Source organism: Condylostylus longicornis, unplaced genomic scaffold (assembly GCF_029603195.1).
Source record: "Condylostylus longicornis isolate FDR11 unplaced genomic scaffold, ASM2960319v2 ptg000088l, whole genome shotgun sequence".
Taxonomy (NCBI): domain Eukaryota; kingdom Metazoa; phylum Arthropoda; class Insecta; order Diptera; family Dolichopodidae; genus Condylostylus; species Condylostylus longicornis.
Genome location: NW_026578056.1, coordinates 59034 through 85625, shown reverse-complemented (window position 1 = coordinate 85625; position 26592 = coordinate 59034). Strand labels below are relative to the sequence as shown.

The following is a 26592-nucleotide window of genomic DNA, read 5'->3' as shown; positions in this document are numbered from 1 at the left end:
TATGTATACCTGTTCATGAACTGGAAAAATCTTGTAAAATATAATATAGATAATACCTCTATGATATGAGGTTTAAAAGTTCTCATACTTGAGTGAATATGAAATTAGAGTGAAACACATTCCCGGAAAGATAAAAAAACGATTACAAAAATAGATTTGTGTCAACGAAATTTCGAATTAAGGGAATATAAATAGAAATAAATCATATAAAAATAAAAATACAAAACTTACTTGTACTCTGGACTCTGTTAATCCAATTCGCATGGCAATTTCTTCTCTCATAAATATATCAGGATAATGAGTTTTGGAAAAACACCTCTCTAATTCATTTAATTGTGCTGGTGTAAATCTTGTTCGATGTCTCTTTTGTTTTCCAGATTTGTCAGAATTCTAGAAATTTATAAAAATACCATGAATTTGCTTCGATTTATAAATTATTTTAACATTAACTTGATCCAATTGCATAGTATTGGCATCACAAAGACTTCCGGTCATAGATAGCTTTACACCTACAAACCCACAATCCACAGCTTCTAAAAATTTATTAAATAAAATTAAAATACCTAATTCACAATTATTGTGGAGGTTGAGACGTTGCCTGTAAAAGTTTAGTTGTTTATTTAGTAGTGTTGATAAATTTTAATAATATATTAAAAATCAAAATAATAATAAGAATATTCGCGAAAAAATCATAATCTTTTAATTTTTGTAACGTTTATATAAAGTTCAAATTTGCTACAAAGTGCTTATAGTGAAAATATAAAAATTGCACATATTAACTATTGCTTTGTTTATATATGAGAATTACAATATACTCATTATACCCTGCACTTCGTGAAGGGTATATTAACTTTGGTATGGAGTTTGTAACTACTTGAAGGAGTCATCTGCGGTATGGACATATATATATATTCTTGCTCAGCGTAAAATTCTGCGTCGATTTAGACATGTCCGTCCGTCCGTCCGATCGCACGATAACTCAAAAATGAATAGTGCAATCGACACCAAACTTTCACAAGTTTTTTCTTTTGTGCCAAGGACGAACCCTATTGTTATTGGACTAATTCGGACAACGGGTTCGGGTAGCTGCCATACAACTCCAAGAGTTTATTTTAAATATTTCAAAAACTAATAAAGGTACAAATATAAAATTTTGTATACATGTATCCAATTATATTCTACAATGCAAGTGTAACAACAATACTATTCAAATATTACTATGTAAAAGGGAAAAATATCAAATAGAAAAAAGGAAAAAGAAAAAACAGTAAGATTAACGTAGTAATTAGCTTTTAGTCGTTACAGCAAAGACTGAGATAAGTTCATAACTTGATTGTGTATTATTACATTGTTGTATTTACATTTATCAGGGGATCAATTATCCATCTCTTTTACTAAAAATTTAAGTATTGAAAAAACCGCTTCGGTTGGAGCCTGTTCTTCATAGTATCAGTTTTACTTAGAGAAAGAGCAAATTTCACAACCAAGTCTCAAATCAAAAGTTCATGCAGAATGCAAAGAACAAAAATCTGATGTGGTCAGCACATAACCGACCGCATTGTGTATTGTCTAGTTAAATGAAAGTGTTACAGAATATTATAAAAATGTCTGTTAAATACTTCTTTCCAATTTTTAGGACATTAGTAAGCTTATAGTTAACATACTTAGAAAAATGTAAATTTGGCTCTTAGTAGAGTTTTGCTTTGTGCCACCCGAATTGCCTGAAATGCTCGCCAGTTAGTTCCGGTAACAACCAGAATTCAAATATCAAATTTCAAGAAATTCCATCAATTTGTTCTGTGGATATGGTGAAAAATGTAAAATCGGCCCGCAAATCAGTTCTCGAGCCCTGATCTTTCCAAAAAAGTTATATGTTCATTGCTTTAATATGAGGAACTCATATATTAAATTTCAATGAAATCGGTTGATTATTTCTCTTTATATACACAAAAGTGTATGTTTGGCCCGTAGTAAACGTCTAGTTGCCGATGCCTGATCTTTCCCAAAAATTTACATGTTCATTGTTTTAATACGGGGACTTCATATATTAAATTTCAATGAAATCGGTTGATTATTTCTCTTTATATACACAAAAATGTATATTTGGCCCGTAGTAAACGTCTAGTTGCCGATGCCTGATTTCTTCCAAAACATACGAATTTTTGCGGACGGTCCAGCTGAGCTTATATATAAAATTTCAAGTAAATCGGTTGAATATTTTCTTCAAAATGTTCAAAAATGTAAAACAGGCCCGCTAAAAAGTGCAGTTCCCGAGGCCTGATATATACCAAAAGTTGATCGATCCGTGCCATGGTGGAAACAAACTTACATATAAAATTTCATCAAAATCGGTTCAGCCGAACTTGAGATACACGCGTGCACACACAGACCGACAGACCGACAGACCGACAGACCGACAGACGGACAGACCGACAGACCGACAGACCGACAGACCGACAGGTTGCTAAAAATAGTTTATTTACACTTCCCCACTAAGGAGAAGTACGTTCCCACCGAAAACTCGATATGCAAAATTTGTTGCCATCACATAACCTACCTATTGTTTACACAATACGGTCTGTAAAAAGTATAAATACCCAAAGTGGTAATCCAGCTATGCTCTGCGCAGACTAATTTCTCTATGAAGATCGATCTAAAGTATGTATATTGGCTTGGGTTATTTACCGTACTCACTTTTTTCAATACTGTTTGGGTGGAAATAGAATTTTATTATACGATAAATATATTTTATTTCGAAGAATTTCTTATAAAAAAAAAATCTGATGTGGTCAGCACATAACCGACCGCAATGTGTATTGTCTAGTTAAGTGAAAGTGCTACAGAATATTATAAAAATGTCTGTTAAATACTTCTTTCCAATTTTTAGGACATTAGTAAGCTTATAGTTAACATACCTAGAAAAATGTGAATTTGGCTCTTAGTACAGTTTCGTTTTGTGCTACCCGAATTCCCTGAAATGCCCACCAGTTAGTTTTGGTAATAACAAGAACTCAAATATCAAATTTCAAGAAATTCCATCAATTCGTTCCGTAGATATGGTGAAAAATGTAAAATCGGCCCGCATATCAGTTTTCGAGCCCTGATCTTTCCAAAAAATTTATATGTTCATAGTTTTCATACGAGGAATTTATATATTATATTTAAAAAATCGGTTGATTATTTCTCTTTATATACACAAAAATGTATATTTGGCCCGTAGTAAACGTCTAGTTGCCGATGCCTGATCTTCCCAAAAAATTTACACGTTCATTGTTTTAATACGAGGAACTCAAATATTAAATTTCAATGAAATCGGTTGATTATATCTCTTTATATACACAAAAATGTATATTTGGCCCGTAGTAAACGTCCAGTTGCCGATGCCTGATTTGTTCCAAAAGCTAGGAATTTTCACGGAAGGTCAAACAAAGCTCATATATGAAATTTCAAGTAAATCGGTTGAATATTTTCTTCAAAATGGTGAAAAATGTAAAATCGGCCCGCAAATCAGTTTTCGAGCCCTGATCTTTCCAAAAAATTTATATGTTCATAGTTTTCATACGAGGAATTTATATATTAAATTTCAATGAAATCGGTTGATTATTTCTCTTTATATACACAAAAATGTATATTTGGCCCGTAGTAAACGTCCAGTTGCTGACGCCTGATTTCTTCCAAAAGTTAGGAGGTTTCATCGCCGGTAGAGCAAAACTTATATATGAAATTTCAAGTAAATCGGTTGAATATGTTCTTCAATATGCTCAAAAATGTAAAACAGGCCCGCTAAAAAGTGCAGTTCCCGAGGCCTGATATATACCAAAAGTTGATCGATCCGTGCCATGGTGGAAACAAACTTACATATAAAATTTCATCAAAATCGGTTCAGCCGAACTTGAGATACACGCGTGCACACACAGACCGACAGACGGACAGACCGACAGACCGACAGACCGACAGACCGACAGACCGACAGGTTGCTAAAAATAGTTTATTTACACTTCCCTACTATGGAGAAGTACGTTCCCACCGAAAACTCGATATGCAAAATTTGTTGCCATCACATAACCTACCTATTGTTTACACAATACGGTCGGTAATAAATCATGTCTCATGGAAAAGTCCAGAAAATATAAAATATAAAATGAGGTTTTTAGAGCGCCGTAACGTACTTAGGCGAAATATTAGGCATTCTTCACGAGGAATCTATTCTCAAAGAGCACGAGAATCAAACTTCAAATCAAATAAAACAAACTTCAATGTAAAGGAAGAATAATATGATTTAGTTACGCAAGTGGTACTCAAGTCAATCTAGAGAGTCAAAACTCGTTTAATGATAGTTTGCAGGTTCTGGGGCACAATTTACTGCATAAAACAATAATTAAAACTGATCTTCCTTAGAAGCTGTTGGGGAGGGTCATGTGGAAAACGCCGTGCGGTAAAAGCAGACAAAATATGTGCAAACGCGGAAATCAGAAAAATGCTAGTATAGGTGTAATAAAGTAAAAAATCAGAAAACTAAAAGCAATTACTTAAACTTTAGAATAAGTGAGCCAGAAATATACGCATCTTCTCCAGAAAGAAAGCATAAACTATAATTTTAGTAAAAAACGTTTAAATAATCAAAGAAGCAAATAAAGAAAAAGTTATAACAAACAAGCGGAATTTTGTACAAAGGAGTAGAACCTCGCCAACTAAACTAACTACTTTCTCAAACGAAACGGGAAAAAATAGATTTGACCGTGTTAACTCTGTGACGTCCTTACGAATTTCTTATACTATGTGCGAATAAGTATGCCATTGCTCACTGTGGAAGAGACTACGACTTTAAGTTGTCATAAACCATATTAATTTATGTAAAGTTTTAGTACTGTGCTTCCAATATTTGCTATGATATGGCCAAACTACTATTGAGGTGGTATGGCTGCTCCCAGAAAGAGCCAAGCAATTTTCACGACTTTTATCAAACATATTAATCACTAATATATTTAGTTGGGCAAAATTTCAATACTAAAGCTTTCATAGTTTTTAAGATATAGTTAAATAAATTTTGAAATTGTATGGCAGCTACCACAACCAGTATCCTAATCATATCCAATTTAAATAGTGTTCTGTCATTTACTATAATAAATCATTTGTGAATTTTTTTTTTTTTTTTAATAGATTTAATAGATTTCTTCATAACAAAACGAATTGCGAAAAATTTCATCGAGGTACATGATAACTATGATCTTAATTCCGATCACTTGGTGGTTATTCTTGAACTTAAGGAAAATATAGTTATGAAAAGAGCGAAACCTGCGGTGACAAATGGAACTACAGATTGGTCAAGATTTCGCTTAGAGGTTGAACGACAAATAGATCTAAGGAAAAGAATAAGAACGACCCAGCACATAGATGAGGAGGCCAAAAACTTTACTAAGATTATTTAAAATGCGGCTTGGAGTAGTTCCAAAATTAATGCTATTAGAAGGGGGGGGGCATTAACTATCCTCCACATATACTAGCAAAAGTGAGACGAAGCAAGCGGGCAAGAAAGAGGTGGCAGCAAACGCGTGATCCTACTGATAAAACCAGATAAAATCGTGAATCGCAGCAACTAAGATGCTGTATTAGAAAATACAAAGAGGATTTGGTTGCTAATTATGTTCAAAATTTGACGGCGTGTGAGAAAACCAATTACTCACTGTGGAGAGCAACAAAGAAAATGAAGCAACCTATCAAACATCTCGCTCCTATTAAACACAAAGATGGAAAGTGGGCAAAGATTAACAAGGACAAGGCAAATGCGCTTGCGGATCATTTGGCCGATATATTCTGCCCGCATGACAGCCAAGGCGTGTATGAAAATGAGGAATCTGCTTTTGTTGGGGATAGCGTGACTATTCCAATTGTCAAGGAAAGAGATGTTATAGAAGAAATCACGACTCTTAAACCTAAAAAGACCCCAGGATTTGACCTAATAAAGGCCGATACTTTGAAAGAATTACCCAAAAGGGGTATAACGATGCTTCCGCACCTAATAAATGCATGTATAAGGTTCAATTACGTGCCTGAAATTTGGAAAGTTGCAGAGACATAAACTGCACAAACATACTGCACAAACATGTGATATTCCTGAATCGAAAGGAGTGACAACAGCTACATTCGCTGATGATACAGCAGTTATCGCAGTAGAACGAAATGAAAATGAATCTACACAAAAATTGCAAAGGGCCAGTAATGAGATCTGAAAATGGACTAGAAAGTGGAATATAAAACTTAACGGGGTGAAATCAGTACACGTAAATTTCACTTATAGGATAACTGACAATTCATTTTCGGTTCGGATAATGGCGTCTTAATTCCGCCCGCAAACACGGCGAAGTACTTGGGAATGACGTTGGACGCGAAGCTCAGATGGAAAGAGCACATAAAGAAAAAGAGGTCTCAACTAGAGGAGGAATACAGAAAGTTTGAATATCTTTTGGGGAGGCGTTCTAAATTGACAATACACAACAAAGTTTGATATATAATCAAATATTTAAACCTGTCTGGGCTTACGGTATTCAGTTATGGGGCACTGCGCAGACTCATATCCAATCTACACAAAGATTTCAAAATAGAGTATTACGGGACATTGTAAACGCCCTTTCGTATGTCCGTAATGCCGATATACACGGGGATCTCACGATCCTAAATGTCAGAGACGAAATTAAAAAGCAAGCAGCCAATCATAAAATGCGTTTATCCAATCATGTCAACATCGAGGCGGCTCGATTGGTTGACAATCAAAACTTTGTTAGGAGACTTAAAAGTACGAGATCTCTCAAGTTAGTTTAAAGTTTCTTGTCTGGAACAATGAGTAATTAGTACACTATTGTGCCAGATCAAAAGCTTGTAAATAATCAAAAAGGTTAGAGCAAAATTAATGGTTAATCGTTTCCGACTAGTTTTATAGTTTATTTTGAGGAGGGTGTTTTTTAGTGGATTACAGTTCCACACTACTGCTTTTCGTCCGGCAGTGTCTTTCGAGATTTTTCACCCTTCCTCTCGGAAAAAAAAAAAAAAAATATTAACACTAATTTCACAATTATTGACAATTATGGTTAGTAAAACTAGAAAAAATCGTCAAGGTCGCCATTTTTGTAACTTTTTATGAAAAATGGTAACCTTATTACCGACCGTATTGTGTAAACAATAGGTAGGTTATGTGATGGCAACAAATTTTGCATATCGAGTTTTCGGTGGGAATGCACTTCTCCATGGTAGGGAAGTGTAAGTAAACTATTTTTAGCAACCTGTCGGTCTGTCGGTCTGTGTGTGCACGCGTGTATCTCAAGTTCGGCTGAACCGATTTTGATGAAATTTTACGAGTATATGTAAGTTTATTTACACCAAGGCACGAATTGATCAACTTTTGGGATATATCAGGCCTCGGGAACTGCACTTTTTAGCTGGCCTGCTTTACATTTTTGAACATTTTGAAGAAAGTATTCAACCGATTTACTTGAAATTTCATATATAACCTTTTTCATATATAACCTATGTTTTGGAAGAAATCAGGCATCGGCAACTAGGCGTTTACTACGGGCCAAATATAAATTTTTGTGTATAAAGAGAAATTACCAACCGATTTCATTGAAATTTAATATTTGAATTGATCGTATTAAAGCAATGAACACGTAAATTTTTTGGAAAGATTAGGCATCGGAAACTAGACGTTTACTACGGGCCAAATATAAATTTTTGTGTATAAAGAGAAATTACCAACCGATTTCATTGAAATTTAATATTTGAATTGATCGTATTAAAGCAATGAACACGTAAATTTTTTGGAAAGATTAGGCATCGGCAACTAGACGTTTACTACGGGCCAAATATACATTTTTGTGAATATAAGGTGAAATTACCAACCGATTTCATTCAAATTTAATATATGAATCCCTCGTATTAAAACAATGAGCATATAAATTTTTTGGAAACATCAGGGCTCGAAAACTTAATCGCGGGCCGATTTTACATTTTTCACCATATCTACAGAACGAATTGATGAAATTTCATGAAATTTGATATTTGAGTTCTGAGCATTACCAAAACTAACTGGTGGGCATTTCAGGGAATTCGGATAGCACAAAACGAAACTGTACTAAGAGCCAAATTTACATTTTTCTAGGTATGTTAACTATAAGCTTACAAATGTCCTTAAAATTGGAAAAAAGTACTTAACAGACATTTTTTTAATATTCTGTAACACTTTCACTCAACTAGACAATACACAATGCGGTCGGTTATGTGCTGACCACATCAGATTTTTTTTGTTTGTTAACTTAATATTCAATTTGGTACTTTTTAAATTCAAATAATAAATTTCCTTATTTTGCTACAGTTTAAAAATAAAGATTATTAATTTTAGACTACGTAGAAAAGTGTAAATTTAGTCTTAATGGAAATTTCTTCATGCAACTGCAGAACAGATGGATGACGTAATCAAAGGAACGAGTTAAAGGCAGAAAAATTCATTAAAAAATTTTTCTCCTCGAACTGGAAATGATGGCAAAATTTGTTGCCATCATTTAGTCGGCAATTTCTTCATGTCTCTGTAGCTCAGTTGGTAGAGCGTCCGCCTAGAAAGCGGTAGGTCACTGGTTCGAGTCCAGTTCGAGGAGAAAAATTATTTTGATGAATTTTTCTGCCTTTAACTCGTTCCTTTGATTACGTCATCCATCTGTTCTGCAGTTGCATGAAGAAATTTCCATTAAGATAAATTAGTAGTGTAATAGGCACATTCTTATTGATTCCGCAACTATGATGTTGTATTAGTAAAATTCATAATATAATTAGTGGAATAGGCACTATCCTATAAATACATATGTTCTTGTTATTGTATGTTTCAATGGATTGTATGTAGCAATCAATGCAAGCAAAAAAAAAACAAATACTTAGTAATCATGTGAATTACAGAATAAAACAATGTAGAGAACATTTCGTCGGCAATTTCTTCATACCTCTGTAGCTCAGTTGGTAGAGCGTCCGCCTAGAAAGCGGTAGGTCACTGGTTCGAGTCCAGTTCGAGGAGAAAAATTTTTTTAATGAATTTTTCTGCCTTTAACTCGTTCCTTTGATTACGTCATCCATCTGTTCTGCAGTTGCATGAAGAAATTTCCATTAAGATTAATTAGTAGTGTAATAAGCACATTCTTATTAATTCCGTAACTATAATGTTGTATTAGTAAAATTCATAATTTAATTAGTGCAATAGGCACATTCCTATAAATATATATGTTCTTGTTATTGTGTGTTTCAATAGTAGATTGTATGTAGCAATCAATGTAAACAAAAACAAATACTTAGTAATCATGTGAATTACAGTATAAGCAATGTAGAGAACATTTCGTCGGCAATTTCTTCATGCCTCTGTAGCTCAGTTGGTAGAGCGTCCGCCTAGAAAGCGGTAGGTCACTGGTTCGAGTCCAGTTCGAGGAGAAAAATTTTTTTAATGAATTTTTCTGCCTTTAACTCGTTCCTTTGATTACGTCATCCATCTGTTCTGCAGTTGCATGAAGAAATTTCCATTAAGATTAATTAGTAGTGTAATAAGCACATTCTTATTAATTCCGCAACTATAATGTTGTATTAGTAAAATTCATAATGTAAATTTAGCTTTGTGCATCCCAAATTCCCCGAAAAGCTCGCGAGTTAATTTTGGTAGCAACCAAAGCTCAAATATTAAATTTCAAGTATAATTCGTTCCGTAGGTATGATAAAAATGTAACATTGACCCTCATTTTGGTTTCTGAGCCCGGCTCGTTTCACAATATTTATGTGTTCGTTGTTTTATTGGCAAAACTCTACTATGAGCCAAATTTACATTTTTCTATATATGTTAACTATAAGCTTACTAATGAGCCAAATTTACATTTTTCTAGGTATGTTAACTATAAGCTTACTAATGTCCTCAAAATTGGAAAGAAGTATGTAACAGACATTTTTATAATATTCTGTAACATTTTCACTTAAGTATACAATACACATTGCGGACGGTTATGTGTTGATCACATCAGATTTTTTTTCTATGCTTTTCGATATTCATATATTTTCTTAAAAAATAAAGAGCAATCGGTCATAGAAAGATTTTGTGCAAAAATTAAAGTAATTGCAAACAATTTACACAAATTTATTTTTCTTTTATTTTGAGTCTATTTTAGAGTTGAAAATTTGGAAGGTATCTATAGTAAGGTTTGATATTATAAAGTTTTAAAACCAACCTTTTATAAATTTCTTAAAAAACTGTATAATCAGAGAATTTATGCTTCCTCTGGTTGTATTAATACCAAGGTTTTCATGTAATGAGACATTGGTACTACCGTTGGTTTCTAACACAAAAATTGTATAGATACATAGATATAGTTCAATATGTTTATTTTGTTTATTATTTCTATTAACTATCAAAAATGAAATTAGTAAAAACGAAAACAAAATATTTCGGATATTTTTGTCTATTCGAATAGAATATTGAAAATTCATATACGTGCTATATTGAAATCACATTTTTTTTTTGCGCTTTTCCCTTCTGAGAATAATAAATTAACATGGGTATTATTTACGTACAAACAATTTTACCATAAAAAATATATTAAATTTTAACACCTATATGCGACATTATAACCTGAGGACAAATAAAAAAAATTACAAATATTTTGGTTGACTAAAGTCGGAGTTATCAAATTTTTTAGTGCTTAAAAAAATTATTTACATTTATATTTTAAAAAATTCGTCTTACTCTAAAAATACTTACAGCAAACGATATTTTACGGATCTCTTTTTACATGAGCGTTGTATAGTTTTAAAATCGCAAATAGCCACGGCAAAATGTATGGAATGTTTGAAATGTTTATACGTTTCATAGGCTTCACATTTCGAGTTTACATTTCACAAAAAATACAATATTCTAATTTCCACTCAGATTTAATTTATTCTGTAATGCACAATTCAAAAAGGTATATCTGTAACAATTCTAATATAACCGTGTTATTTTTTTTTATTCACCATAGACATCCACCATTACATCGTAATTTGAACTACTCGTTGTCTCCCTATAATATTATCATAAAAAATGTTCTATTTTAAATCTGGCGTAATTCTTGTAGTTACACACTATCTACAAAACTTAATATTTTCATGCGTATAAAATTATTGCAGTTATGACTTGTTCTAAAACAAAAAGAACTTTTGTTTCTTTTCTTAAGTAAAGTGGCACAATGCTTATTATGGAAATTATGCATATATTATATTTTTAAGCAATTAAAGCAAAATTTCAAAGTGTTTTAGACCTTTTCTAGTGATCTTTATGAAATATAAATTATCACATGGTTTTTTATACCCTGCACCTTCGTGAACGGAATATTAACTTTGGTATGGACTGTGCAACCACTTGAAGGAGTCGTCTCCGGTATGGAAATGTATATATATTCTTTCTCAGCGTAAAATTCCTCCGTGCCCTCCGAATTATACGAAAAGTTCGTCAGTAGCTTCTGGTAAAAACCAGAACTAAAATATTAAATTTCAAGAAATTTCATCTATTTGTTTCGTAAATATGATAAAAAATGTAAAATCGGCGACCAGATCAGTTTCCGAGCCCTGATCTTTGCAAACATCTTATAGGTTCATTGTTTTAGCACCTCGAATTTAAATATTAAATTTCAATGGAATCGGTTTGATTATTTCTTTTTATATACGCAAAAAAGTATATTTGGCCCGCAGTAAACGTCCAGTTTCTGACACCTGATATCTTCCAAAAGTTAGAAGGTTTCGCGGACGATCAAATGAAGTATATATATGAAATTTCAAAAAAAAAAAATAAATTAAAAAACATTACACATACATACGAGTATGTACATATTATATTCGAGTTTATTTTCTAAACTTACTTCTACTAAATCTTTGTTCCAAAATATATATTTTTTGTATTTAGAATTTTTGAAATAAGTAAGCAAAGAAATATTTATAATAAAACATATACTGAAAAGTTCTCTAAAGGCTTAATAATTTAATTATAATAAATTGTTGTTCCTGCCTTTGTGTTTTCTCGAATTTTTTTATTGTTTTAACAAATATTTTAAAAATTTATTAAAAACTTTTCTGAAATTATATCGGACAAAAATGTTTTAAAGAATATAATAATAAACAACACAATTGATTCCAATTTTATTAGTTTAGAAAAGAGATTAAAAATAATAAAAAATATATTAAATTAAAAAGAGAAGAAGATAAGCCATTATAATGAAAACAGACAAAAGATTAACTCGACAGATTTAAAAAATTCATAATTTTGTATAAAAATATGTTTACAAAAAGCTGTCGCAATTATTCCGCTACACGTTTTGTATATTTTGTTTCTACTGCGTATTCGATACATTTTTATAAAATGTACATACAATGTCAAGAGCTCTTAATATATATTATGGAAGGTGACACATTGTAAATTTTACATTTTAACTGTGTTTTGAAGTCAAGGTTACTTAATAAATTTTGAGAATATACTTAATGGCCTGATCTCTTCTTTTTCAACTTATCAAAGTCTGTGATACATCCCATTTAACAACGAATTTTGCTTTATGTAACAATGTTGGTAAATTATTTCTAACCAATTCGTCACTTCACAAGCCAAAGTTTGGAAGGTAAATGTCGCATCTATAACTATAAAGTGTCTGAGCTTCCCAGATTCCGTGATGCGCATAAACCTTACTGTTTTTCATAAATTTTATATCTGAGATATTAGGCTCTTTCAAGTACGTACATCTTGTAATGTGACATCTTCCTGCTCCTTATCATTGGTCTAGTACTAGATCTCATCATTGGTCTAGTACGGATCTAAAATACACCTTGCAGTTCGAAACAGAAAATTTTCAAAAACTTCATTTCATTCATACAACTCTCAAAAATACGATTGATAACATTTGTTACAGATGGTATAAAAAATTGGCAAAAAAATAAAGTTGGGTCAAGCTAATGGTATAAGTTGTAGCACTTTTCCCTTCAACAAGTGATAATACTGCTTTTAAATACAGTCTATGTACACCTTCCACACTATTAAAATTATTTCATTCATAAACGAAACTATTTCTAGGATTGCATATATTTACCGTTAGCTTTCTGCGTTTATAGAAATTTGAAAAAGCTTGCGGTTTCGGAAGTATAAGGCGTCGAAAATTCAAATTTTACACATTTCAAGAGGGAGTGGAGATGAAAAGAAATTTTCTTCTAACGATGTTAACTCTTTATTAGTATCTAAAATCTGCTAAAAAACTAGTTTCACCCTGTCCATCACAGGTTCGAGTAATCACCGTTTTACAGTGAAAAATATATAGTTCTAGATATTTCAAAACGCGGTAGAAGAAGCCAATCACAACTTTCCCACGTTTACAAAATTTGAAAAATGCTTATGGTTTCGCTGTAAAAAATGGTTAAAAATGGCATTTTTAGGGTTTGGTGGAGCTACAGCTTTAAAAAATTTTTTTAAAGTGTTAATAGCAGATTTTTATAATGGTAAATTTTAACGGCCATTTTGTTTTTTTAAAGTTCAACTAAGCTGTGGCATAACATTTCTGCCTTTGCAGATTTAAAAAAATATATGTGGAATCGTTAAAATAAATATGAAAAATATTACTATTATTGAGGCCGCTACATTGTTTTTGTGGAAAACGAAATGTAGTAATTCCAGGGATAAGTTGATGAGGTCTACTCAAAAATCATTGCAAAGCTTTAATTTAAAAATTGACTCCATTATTTGTGTGAATAACCACATTAAAATTTGAACAAAACTAACACTTAAAAGGAAACAAAAAATAAAAATGAATATGTATGTTTGTTTGTGAAAAATAGTATGTATATGATAAAAAGTAATAAAAGGTTCTTTTCAATAAATTCTGTTTATTTACTTTTAGTTATTTTTAATTAAAAAACAGGTAGACCGTTCTGTAAAACCTGTGAATTAGTTATTCATACAAATACCAGCCGATTCTAAGATTCCACAGAAGAAAAATTTTACTTATCATTTTCTGTTTTCTTTCATAAAACATTTGACTTTGAATTGATAAACCAGAAGGTGTGAAATAAAATATAAACGTTCCTTGTAAAGAATTACATAAACTATTTGTTGATATTTCAGTTTATTACAGTAAAATAACGTTGTAAAAAATAAACATATTTAAATAACAAAATGTACGTAACGTATCATTCGTGCACGTTAATATATTTACATCAATGTTGCTATACTAAGTTTTGCATTTTTACCAACCGCTTTACATACGAAATTTTGCGATCGCATCAGAAAACACATGCCGAGTTTTTAATCAGCGTAGTAAACCGATTTAGCCAAAAATAAGTAAGAGATTATAAATTGAAACATTTTTTGGTTAAATGTCACTACGAACACCAAAATCAAGTTTTTCAGAAACTAAAAACTAAAAAGGGGCCTTTTTTCTTTTGGGCACAAAATAAACATAAAAACAATAAAAAAAAAACATAAAAAAAACTGAAACTTTAATATTTTACAAAATATATAATTTTAAAAATGATGTTGATGATTTTGATGCTTATGATGTTAATTTCCATTTTTTATTGAACAATACTATTTTTAATAATAATTTTTTAAATTTGTAAATAATTTTGTTCAAAAACCATTAATTTTTCTTCTTTGAAAAATTTTAGCTATAACCCCCCTTCCTTTAAAAGAAAGAGCCATTTTAAAGAAACCATAAACATTCAAAAGCAAAAAAGTTGCGGCTGGCATTTTTTACAGCTGCACAGCATAACTGAATATTAAAAAGAAATGTCGGTTAGACTTAACCGTTACCTAAAGCCCATTCCTTTTTAAAATAGGTTGTAGAAGTTTGAAACTTTTGTAACTTTTAGATACTAATAACAATTTTTTTCCAATTTTACACCTTCGCAAGTCTCGAAATTTGTAAAAGTCGCATTTTTGATAGCACATATTTCCGAAACTGCAAGTTTTTTCAAATTTCTATGAATCAAAGCTAACAATAAATGACGCAATCAACACTTGAATTCGATCATTATGTTAACACCTCAACTTTTTTTTAAAAGCAGTATTCTCACTTGGAAAATTGCTACTCTACAGACCATTTAAAGTTTTAAACAACTTTATTAATTTTGTTAGCTACTTTTAATAAGAAATATTTTCAATTTGTAAATAATTTATTTTGTTCATAAAAAACTAATAGATATCTATGTGTGAGTGTACACATACATGACAAAATGTGTACATATTAACGCAGTCAGTACTTTTGAAAACAAGTAAAAACATTTTAGTCGGTATAAACCGACTGCATAGTAGCCTGCACTTTGACAATCTGAGTTCAAAAATTTGTATTTCAAATATTTAGAAATAAATTTGATTGTTAAATGGCGATAACTGTCAAACCACTTCCAAATATTTAAACTTAATTTTCAGAGTTGTATGGCAGCTACCCGAACCTGTTCAGCTATTTCATCAAACTTCAGAAATATATCTGACTTGAAATTGGACACATGACTGCCGAGTTTCATAATTCTAGCTTTAATATTTTTCCAAATATTTAAAATAAACTTTCGGAGTTGTATGGCAGCTACCCGAACCTGTCCAGCTATTTCATCAAAACTTCAGAAATATATCTGGCCTAAAATTGGACACACGACTGTCTAGTTTCATGAATCTAGCTTTAATTTTTTCCAAATATTTAAAATTAACTTACGGAGTTGTATGGCAGCTACCCGAACCTGTGCAACCATTCCATTAAAATTTTCAGAACATATGTGAAGTGAAATTAAACACATATTTGCAAAATTTTATATCAATATCTCCATTACTTTTTGAAATATTTAAGAAAAAACTTTTTTGAGTTGTATGGCAGCTATCCAGCGAATTGGTCCAACTACAATAGCAGCCGTCGTTTGAATAAAAGACGAAACCTGTGAAAGTTTGGTGTCGATTGCATTATTCGTTTTTGAGTTATCGTGTGAGCGGACGGACTTGTCTAAATCAACGCAGAATTTTACGCTGAGCAAGAATATATCATATATATTTGTCCATACCGGAGACGACTTCATTAAGTGGTTACAAGCTTCATACCCAAAGTGAATATAAACTTCACGAAGTGCAGGATATAAAAAACATGGTGTCCTTTTGAAAAAAAATGTTGAAAATCAAATCATAAGATTTTATCAAATTTTGGAAAATTTTTGAATTATAAGTATTTTTTATAAGTATGTGGGAATGTGTATCTCTAACAAAAATATTTGTACTTGTGGTTGCATTTTTCAAAAATATACGCTCACAAAGAAACGCTTTTTATTAATTTTTTTTAAGGGATATTTCTACTTTTCAGTTTTTTTGGAAAGAATATTCGTTCAAGTCGTCAATTATAATTTTACTATTTGGTTTTTGTACTTACTTGAATATTTTCATATATTTTGTAATTTACAGAATATTTTCTTAAAAAATAAAAAGTAAAAATTTCCCGTTCAAAAAAACTGAAAAGTAGAACTTAAAAAGCTAAAAAGTAGAAAAATAAAATGTTCACGTTTTTTTGTATTAAATTCTAAGTCTATAAAATAGTTTATGATTGAAGTATTATGAATTCGAGTGTAAAAACTTTAAAATTTTAAAGGATTTTATGAAAAAATTTCAAACAAACATCGCATTTATAGTGTAAAGCATAACTCATAACTTCACTTTTCACTTGAATAAAACGTTTTTTGTCATTTAATTAAAATACTTAGAATAATCAGCATCGAACTAATTTGCCACAACTTAATTTATTTAAACATATTTAAATTAGGAAAATAATTTAATTCTATTTAATTGTCAAAAAACTATTTTTATCAAATCTACAGTAGGGGTTCCATCTTTCTTTGTAAATGCGTGAATTTCGGAACTGTTTTCGTTGAAAATTGAGATTTCAGTTTACTTTGAAAGCGTAATAAAGTAATCAACTTTTGAGACACATCGGGGTCTTAAAGATTCTACTTTTGTTTTTCATTTCACATATTGGCTATTTTTAACAGTACATTTTAAGAATTTGCTTGAAATTTAACCTTTACTAAGAGCCCTACTATTTTGTGTTTGACCAACACTAACGAATTTACTTGAAATTTTATATCCCATTTCTACATATTAATGAAAGAATGTAAAAAACTTTTTGTGGAAAAAGTCTCTATAAGAAGGGGAATAGCCTCAATAAAGAGAAAATGTTTATTACTTCTAATACTTCAATATTTTTATTACTTGCAATACTTCAATGCCATCTTCAAATTCGCCAATATTAAAATTTAAAACACATTGTTTACAGCATTTTCATCTTAATTCCTTATAATAGCTAATAAATTTATTTATGAATTAACTTATATAAATATAATTTGAAGAGCATATAATTTCATCGCTTGTGTGCTGAGCTTAGAAAATTGTGTATATTTGTCTCCTGCTGGAAGGAGAAAAACTCGAATCCGATCCAACAAAATAGACTTTATTACACAACAAATTTAGACTTGATAAGCTACTCTTTATATTTTACTATTCTTTTTAACTTTAAAATTTTTTGCTGATATGCTTTAGAAGAAACTTTTGTTTTTTTACATTCAATCTTTAAATTCATTAAATATTTTTAAATGTTAAATATTAAGGTAAAAAGTAATCAGATCAAATAAATTACCATGCAATTAATGCGTTGTACTCTAAATGCAATGAGAAATGTAAGCACTGAGTTTCAAAAAATGAAAATTGTTTGAAATCAAGGAAGGTCATTATATTTTTCTACAATTTCCAGTTTATTTCTTTTTATCTTTCTCAAAATCCACTTTTACTCCGGTGGGTAAGGAAGTAAAAATACGCACAACAAGCATACTTGCAGTTCGAGTCCACTTACATTCCGGTAAAGTCCTGGTGTGTTTTTAATTAAGCGAGATTATTTAGAACTTAAAGAGATTTGTAAACTAAAGGCAGAAAATTTAAAACTATTGCGTCAGGAGAATACAGTCAATTGGAAATGAATGAAAAAGTTTTGGCTAGAAAAAGCGATTGCATTCTTAAATCCAAAAGAACTCAAAGACCAGTTAACCAGATAGACCCCGGCACTAGAAAACAGTCAGGTGTCGTTCGCCAACGAACTAATCTTAAAGAACGAATTACTTCACTGAACTTAGCTGATTAGTTAACTTCTTTTAAAATGAATCGTCCATCGTTCACTAAGAATTTCAATTCTCTTTTTTAGTTATTAAAATATAATACTGCATATACATAAAATTGAACGACATACTAAATACGCATATTATGCAATACTTATAAAAACGAACGACATACTCTAATATGCAATATTGATAAAAGCAAACGCGAAGTAAAATAAATGAAATACTATACACACAAAAGTGACCGAATCAGTTGCCAAAATAAATACATTACAAATAAAATTGAACGTTATACTAAATTCAATACTCATAAAAACGAACCACATACTTCCATATCACAAAATCTTTATTTCGTTTAAATATTATCAAAATTAAATTTCTTGTATTATTATACACCTGTAATAAATTACAGGTAACAAAATATTATTTAGCTAAAAATATTTTCAAAATACTAAACACATAACAAAATTGTTTTTGAATAAAATGCATAACATATTTACATAAAAAGAAAAAAAACAATTTAATCAATTTTTCTTAAAACTAGTAAATCTTATGACATAAATGTACCTATGTATTCAACTAAATTCTTATAGCTTATAATTAAAATAGCTAGAAAAATGGTTCTTAGTAGAGTTTCGCTTTGTGCTACCCAAATTCCTTGAAATGCTTGCCAGTTAGTTACGGTAACAATCAGAACTCGTATATCAAATTTCAAGAAATTGCATCAATTCGTTCCATTGATATAGCGAAAAATGTAAAATCGGCCCGCAGATCAGTTTTCGAGCCCTGGTCTTCCCAAAAAATTTACATGTTCATTGTTTTAATACGATGAACTTAAATATTAAATTTCAATGAAATCGGTTGATTATTTCTCTTTATATACGCTGTATATAAGAGAACTAATATCCAGTTGCTGATGCCAGATTTCTTCCAAAAGTTAGGAGGTTTCGAGAGAACCTTATATATGAAATTTCATGTAAATCGGTTGAATATTTTCTTCAAAATGGCCCAAACTGTAAAACAGGCCTGCTAAAAGGTGCAGTTCCCGAGGTCTGATATATCCCAAAAGTTAATCAATCCGTGCCATGGTCGAACTTGGGATACACGCGTGCACACACAGAAAATAGTTTGCTAAAAATAGTTTATTTTCACTTCCCTACCATGGAGAAGTGCATTCCCACCGAAAACTCGATATACAAAATTTGTTGTCATCACATAACCTACTTGTTGTACTCAAAATACGGTCGGTAAAAAGAAAAAATAAAAAAAATTACTCATTATAAGTTAACATTCTAACCAATTAAGGATTAAAATAAAAAGTTAAAGTAAAATAAACAAAGGTTTAAAAAAATTATTCAGTTTTTAGATAGGCTTTCAGTTTTTTTCGAGGATTAGAGGGGAGAACTTCCAGAGGGGGGAGAACTTTCTATCTTCAAGGATGTAGAAGTTTTGTAAAAATGTGCACGGACGGACAGAGTGAAGTTAATAAGCACTTTTTTTCACAAATTTTTTGGAAAAGTGCTAAAACGGATATTATATATAAGGAGATGAAACATAAAAAAGGATATTATTCAGTATATTGTCCTCTGCGCGTGCGGAAATAGATTCTTACTGGGAGGTGACCACAACCTCAACCATGTGGATTGGGGTTCTAGATTATCCTCAGCTAGAAGTAGAGAATTAAGGAAAGCTATTCGAAAATTGGGATTTCGAAGAGCTTTCCTTAATTGAGACTATCGCCCTACTGATGCGAAGAAGGTCCCGATCTTATTGATTTTTTTATATCTAAAGGTATTTCGGAAAATTTTTTTAATTTGGAAAATGATGTTAATTCGAATTCCGATCCCTCTGCTATCATATTAACCCTAATGAGAAAATAGCTAAGAAATGGAACGACCCTACTTTAGTTAGCAAAACCATAGATTAGGTAGACTTCCAATATGGTGTTATTAGAAATATAAATCTTAATTCTCGGCTACAGACTAGAGATCAACCAAATTCTGAAGTGGAGGAATTTATTAAATTGATACAGAAGGCCACTTGAAAAAAAGGGTTCCCTCAATTCAAACCTGTATCAGGTGACCACCTAGATGACAAAATGATTGTGAATAGACTTTTTACAACACTCAACAGAAAAATAGAATGTTTTAAATTGGTACCATAAGTAAGAGAATTTTATAAAGGGCTTATCAATAACTAAAGATGGAAGGCATGCATCAATAATGACTAGTGTCAACTGCAGTGCAACAAACGTGGTTATTGTGCCGCTTGTAACACCTGCAGTCTCCAACTGGACAGTGATTTAAGCGGTTATGAGTTCAGCACCATTGACGTCGGTAGTCTATATAGGATCAGCACTGCTATTGCCCTACCAGGACAAATGAGCGAAGATAAACTATTGTTCGAGAGAAGGACTATGACTTAGGTACCTACGGGAAGGGATAAGATGAGGGTGCAGCAAAAAAGTTGTTTAAATGCCTGCTGGACCAAAGAGTAAACATAAGTGAAATTAAAGTGCTTTGCTGTAACTCCTCTCAAAAAGAAGGAACAGATCCAACAGGTCAGTAGAAACACCGCAAAACGATCTAAAGAAATTCGAATTGGAGAGTCGGAATGAGAAACTACTAGTTATAATCCAGTAGCTCCGTGAAGAACCAGCAGACCGTAATGGCTAATAATGCTACGAGAATGTCAAAGCGGAAGCAAAACAACCGGACGTTCCTCATCCAATAGGAAATATTGGAGAGGATCTTCAAAAATCGAGATCAAAGTGTAGAGCCTCAATTTCTGGAAGGTTCGTCTGGATAAGTTGGCTTCTGCAAGTCTTTTAAGAGAAAAGCGGTGCAGACTGGCTCACAGCGGAGATCTACAGCAAAGCTTCGTCGGAATGAACAAAGTTGCGACAGTTGAGGAAGAAAGCATTCCGAAGGTGAAGGTCTTAATAGGCCTTTTCTTTCAATTTGCAAATACATCGCTGAAAAAAAAAGAACTCCCAACTACAAACTGATTAATGGATAGCCATTTCGAATGAAGTAATCGGAGTAAAACCCTCATAACAATCTCGGACGATCTACTGTCTGCTGGAAAGTTGCGGGAATTGGACAGCACCAACAGCTTTCGCTTTGAGCAGGTTCAACCCCGCCAATGCGGAAAGATGAAAAATGAGTAGATGGACACTGACCACATTCCGCTGGAATTGCAGCAGTTGCCGAACCGAAACACCAGCCGATAAACCAATTTGGGACTCCTATAGCTGATGTTTCGGTTGCACCGAGAGAAGCTCCGCGGAGACCTGGGGTGATTGGCCTCGCAGCGAAGGCTGCCTTACCTTGTAAAGTCGTCGGATGCAAACATAACCAATGTGTAAGTTAAGGACATCTGAGTGAACCATCACGACGCTGAAGCAGCATCAAACTGCCTGAGCAGCTGGTTCACCAAAGAGAATTTTGACGTAGACTTTTCAAAAAAGAGTTCAAAACTTTTCGGAAGGAACGTTGAATTTAATAGAAATAATTTTTTTTACGACAACCACCGAAATCCATTTTACAAATTTTCTCCGAAAAAAAGAGTTAGTAAATATTTTTCAGAAGTTCTCATTTATGATCATTCGACATGTTTAAATTAAGCACAAATAAGTGTTTATAAGTGTTCAACCTATACTAATGTCTCAGGTACTCTGTTCAATAAAGCCTCATTTTTCAATATCTTTCTCATGGTCTTCGAGAATCGCAGAATTAAACGTCCATTTTATTCACTATTCTAACGATAATAACAAACATCCTAAATATGAATGAAAAGTAAAAATTTGACACTCTATTAAATTTGACACGGTATTAAAACTCTAATCCACATACAAGAATTTTTGGCTTAGACTCATTGTACCTGACGATTCAAGAATTTTTGGCTTAGACTCATTGTATTCTGTTTAATTTTTGCATTAATTTGAAGTAAAAATTTTGATTGAAGTAAGAATATTTATTAAATTTATTTAAAACTTAATCCAAATGAAGGAAAACGAGTCACAGAACCATTCCCAAAACATGTGTTCTCGGCCTGTAACTATGGTAATTTTTTTTACCACTGCACAGTGACGATTTTATTTGGAAACATAAATATAGTGCACCTTTTACCAAATTTTCGCAATAAGCAGATAAATTTGTTTTTTAAAGAAATTTTTGTGTCATGCATTTTAAACACCACAATCTTAATGTGTTAATTTCTATAAAAAATATTTTAAATTAATTCAATTATCTACAAAGAAAATTAAAATGTGGCATTAATTTATGTAAATAATTTAAATAAATTTTTTTTAATACGGATGTTAAAAATCATCGAAAGACAAAGATAAGCGGACCCAACTTGTCATCAAACCTACCAGTAGTGGGGAACTTAACCCCCACTATTGATAGGTTTGATGACAAGTTGGACTTTAACCCAAACTAAAGGCACCTGGATGGTCATAAACTCCTAAAACTAGTCAATTCTATATTCCGTTCAGGAAGGTACGGAAGTGCTGTCACATCATTATGGATTAATTACGATGGACCTTGTTCTGGAAAGTTTGTATTTGCTTGATGTGTGTTTACTTAGCACAACCCCATAACTGTAAGCTATACATCCTTATAGGCTTTATCATTTCGTTATATAACAACACTTTATAGTACGTTGACAATGCAGACCCATGACCTAAGAGCCAATAGTTTTCTCTATTTTTCTTTTATAATTCTATTCTTTTCTTCTTTACATGTTCTTTCCATCTGAGCTTGACATCCAAACTCATACCTAAGTACGTCGCTGTGTTTCGGATTGATACTTCAGCACCATTCAAACTCAATTGTGGTGCATCGATTTCACTGAAATTTAATATTTAAATTTTAGGTATTAAAGCAATGAATCTTTAAATTTTTTGGAAAGATCAGGGCTCAGAAACTAATCTGGGGGCCGATTTTACATTTTTTACCATATCTACGGAACGAATTGATGGAATTTCTTGAAATTTAATATTTGAGTTATGGCTGTTGCCGAAAGTTACTGACGAACTTTTCGCATAATTCGGACGGCAAAAAATGTAACTCTACTAACAGCCAAATTCACATTATTCAAGGTACGTTAATTACTCGTAAAAGCTTATTAGTGTCCTTAAAATTGTAAAGAAGTCTTTAAAACGAATTTTTATAATATTCTGTAACGCTCTCAGTTAACTAGATAATATAAATTGCGGTCGGTTATTTGCTGACTATATCAGATTTTTTTCTATTACAGTCATCAGCCTTGTTAACAACAATTTTTGAACAACTTTTGATATCATTGGTAGTGGGGAAATCAATCTATATGACTTTGCCTCATTGAAAAATTCCCCCAGTTTTACCTATCATAATAACTTCCGTTACTTTTGAAGCACTAGGAACGTACTTCAGGTTAATTACTGCTACATTAATATCTCGGCAGCAATGAAATCAAAACCAAGAGGCTTATTCAATTTTAGCGACTTTATCACATGGCAAATTTCCTTTTTATTAAATAAAGCTATAGTACTTTCATCCATATCAAAATCTCCTAAAAAAAAAATACTAGAATTCAGTTAGTTTGGTTAAAAAAATTCTTTTCAAGTGATCAGCAAATAGTTCAGCCTTATCCCCGTTGCTTTTTGCCCATGATCCCACTGCTTTTTCGCTTTGTCGACTTCTTGGTACTCTTCGCTGCTTTCCACAACGAATAATTCATTTCTCTAGTTGCCCAAAAACTCTTTTCCCTAATTAAAATAGGACTACCTTCTCTTGAATGGTTATCTTGCTTACCTTCGCGTTAATACGTGCTTTAGGAGCTTTTAGACATTAACAAATAGTTTATTCGTTAGAAGAAAATCTTTTTCCATCTCCAACTTCTCTCAAGTTATCTCCTCTTGAAATTTGTAAAATTTGAATTTTTGACTCCTTATATTTCCGAAACCGCACACGTTTTCAAATTTCTATAAACACAAAAAGCTAGCGGTAAATTCCATGAAACTAAAAAATATAATTATTTTTCTTAACTCACACAATTAACCCTTGAAATCGAGCATTATGTTAACCCCTTTTTATGTTAATTTTTGCTTTATTTCAAAGACTGTATATATACGTCATCCTAAATATATGCAATCCTTGAAATAGTTTTGTATATGAATGAAAATAATTTTTATAGTGTGATAGGTATACATTTTTTTTTTTTTTTTCCTTTGTTCACTCCTAGAAGGAGCATAGGGCTAGTGCATGATTTCTCATACACTAGTTTCATAGCGTCATAGGGTTTAACTAGGTAGGTGACTAGCCTGCCGTAGTTTTTTTTTATTTATATGTATATTAATTATTTGAGGTTATTAATATTTACTATTTATTTTTCTTAGTTTTTTTTTTAATATCGAATATTAGGAATATTTGAAAATTACTTGTATAATATTTTTATTAGTATTGTATATTAAGTTATAATAATATTGAATATAATTTTTATAGTGACCTGACCGGGGTTTGAACCCGAAACCCTTCGGTTAAAGGACCGGTGCCATAACCACTGCACCAATGGTCAGATAATAGGTATACATAGACTGTATTTATAAGCAGAATTTTCACTTGTTGAAGGAAAAAGTGCTACAATACAAACCATTGGTTTGACCCACCTTTTGCACAGGTAATTTTTGTTTTTGAAAGGACAGCTTTGGCGCAAAGAACAAAAAGCCTTATTTAAGTTTTCGAAACAAAATGTAATTACACACAGTAAAAACATAAATTGTCACTAAATCATTGGGCATTTAAAGGATAAAAAAGCAAAATAATACTTAACAATTAAAATTTACTTTTCAATAATGAAGGCGTTGCATAACGAAAAAGAGAAAAACTATTTAACCAAGTAATGTACCGTTTAAAACTTTTTTACAAATTACATACATATAGGTAGGAAACTTATATCGATGTTCTAATAACATAATGTAAAAACTTTAATACTTTCAAAAGCACACAAATTTCTGTTTTAAAAGTTATACCCCGAAAAATTTACCGAGCACCGAACTCTATTGTTACAAAAACCTTACGGTTTTTATACCCTGCACTTCGTGAAGGGTATATTAACTTTGGTATGGAGTTTGTAACTACTTGAAGGAGTCATCTGTGGTATGGACATACATATATACATATATATATATTCCTATCTCAGCGAAAAATTCTGCGTTGATTTAAACATGTCCGTCCGTTCGCCCGATCGCACGATAACTCAAAAACGAATAATGCAATCGACACCAAACTTTCAAAAGCTGTTTCTTTTGTGCTAAGGACGAATCCAATTGTAATTCGGACAACGGGTTCGGGTAGCTGCCATACAACTCAAAGAGTTTATTTTAAATATTTCAAAAACGAATAAAGGCATCAATATAAAATTTTATATTCATGTGTCCAATTATATTCTTCATATGCTCTAAAAATTTTAATGGGATAGCTGCACCGGTTCGGTTGGCTGCCATACAACTCCAAAAGCAAAATTTTTATATTCGGTAAAATAATAAAGTCAGATTCATGAAACTTGGCAGTCATGTGTTTTATTATAGGTCAGATATATTTCTGAAATTTTACTGGAATTGCTTGTCAGGTTCGGGTACCTGGTATACAACTCCAGAAGCTAATTTTAAATATTTGGAAAAATATGATTCATGAAACTTTGCAGTTGTGTGTCGAGTTGTAGGTCAGATATATTACTGAAGATTTGGTTGAATTGCTTGACAGGTTCGAGTAGCTCCTATAGAAGTCTAAAAGCTTATTTTAAATATTTGGAAAAATAATAAAGTCAGATTCATGAAACTTCGCAGTCGTGTGTCCAATTATAGATCAGATATATTTGTGAAATTTTGATGGAATTGCTTGACAGGTTCGGGTACCTGCCATACAACTCCAAAAGCTGATTTTAAATATTTGGAAAAATAATAAAGCCTGATTCATGAAACTTAGCAGTTGTGTGTCCAGTTATAGGTCAGACATATCCGTGAAGTTTCTATAGAATGGTTTCCCAGGTTCGAGCATTTGCTATACAACAACGAAAGGTGCAGGGTATAATTCAATCGGTTTATACCGACTGAAACGTTTTTACTTCTTTTCTTTATAACCCTAACATATAAAATTCCGCAATTAGGGAACGATACCTCTTAAGTTTCTTTAAAAGATTATAACGCTTAAACTGTACCTTAAACAATATATGCAACTGTTTGCACAGTTGTAGTATAAAAATAAAAATTGCTTATCTATATACCCAAGTAACAAAAAATAACCAGCGTTGTAAAATAACTTTACCCAAATTTTGGAATCAAGTTGAAAAATAACAATTAACTATTTAGACAGTAATTTACAATATAGCAGCCGTTTGTTGTGAGTTTTTTTTTTACAAATATGCTTTTTGAAAACTCTTTTATAACTT

General features: G+C 31.7%; 1 protein-coding gene across 1 annotated transcript in view; it reads right to left on the bottom strand.

Annotated features, from left to right (window-relative positions):
* Positions 1-222: 222 nt before the first annotated feature.
* LOC129613701 (homeobox protein orthopedia-like) overlaps positions 223-26592 on the bottom strand; it is a gene marked incomplete at its 3' end in the record, with an annotated part of 45831 nt that continues 19461 nt past the window's right edge. Inside the window, exons 3-4 of the mRNA XM_055527873.1 lie at positions 451-533; positions 223-390 (exon numbers count right to left, since the gene is read on the bottom strand). Of these exons, the coding sequence (XP_055383848.1) occupies positions 223-390; positions 451-533 (251 nt within the window). The remainder of the gene's footprint in view (positions 391-450; positions 534-26592) is intronic.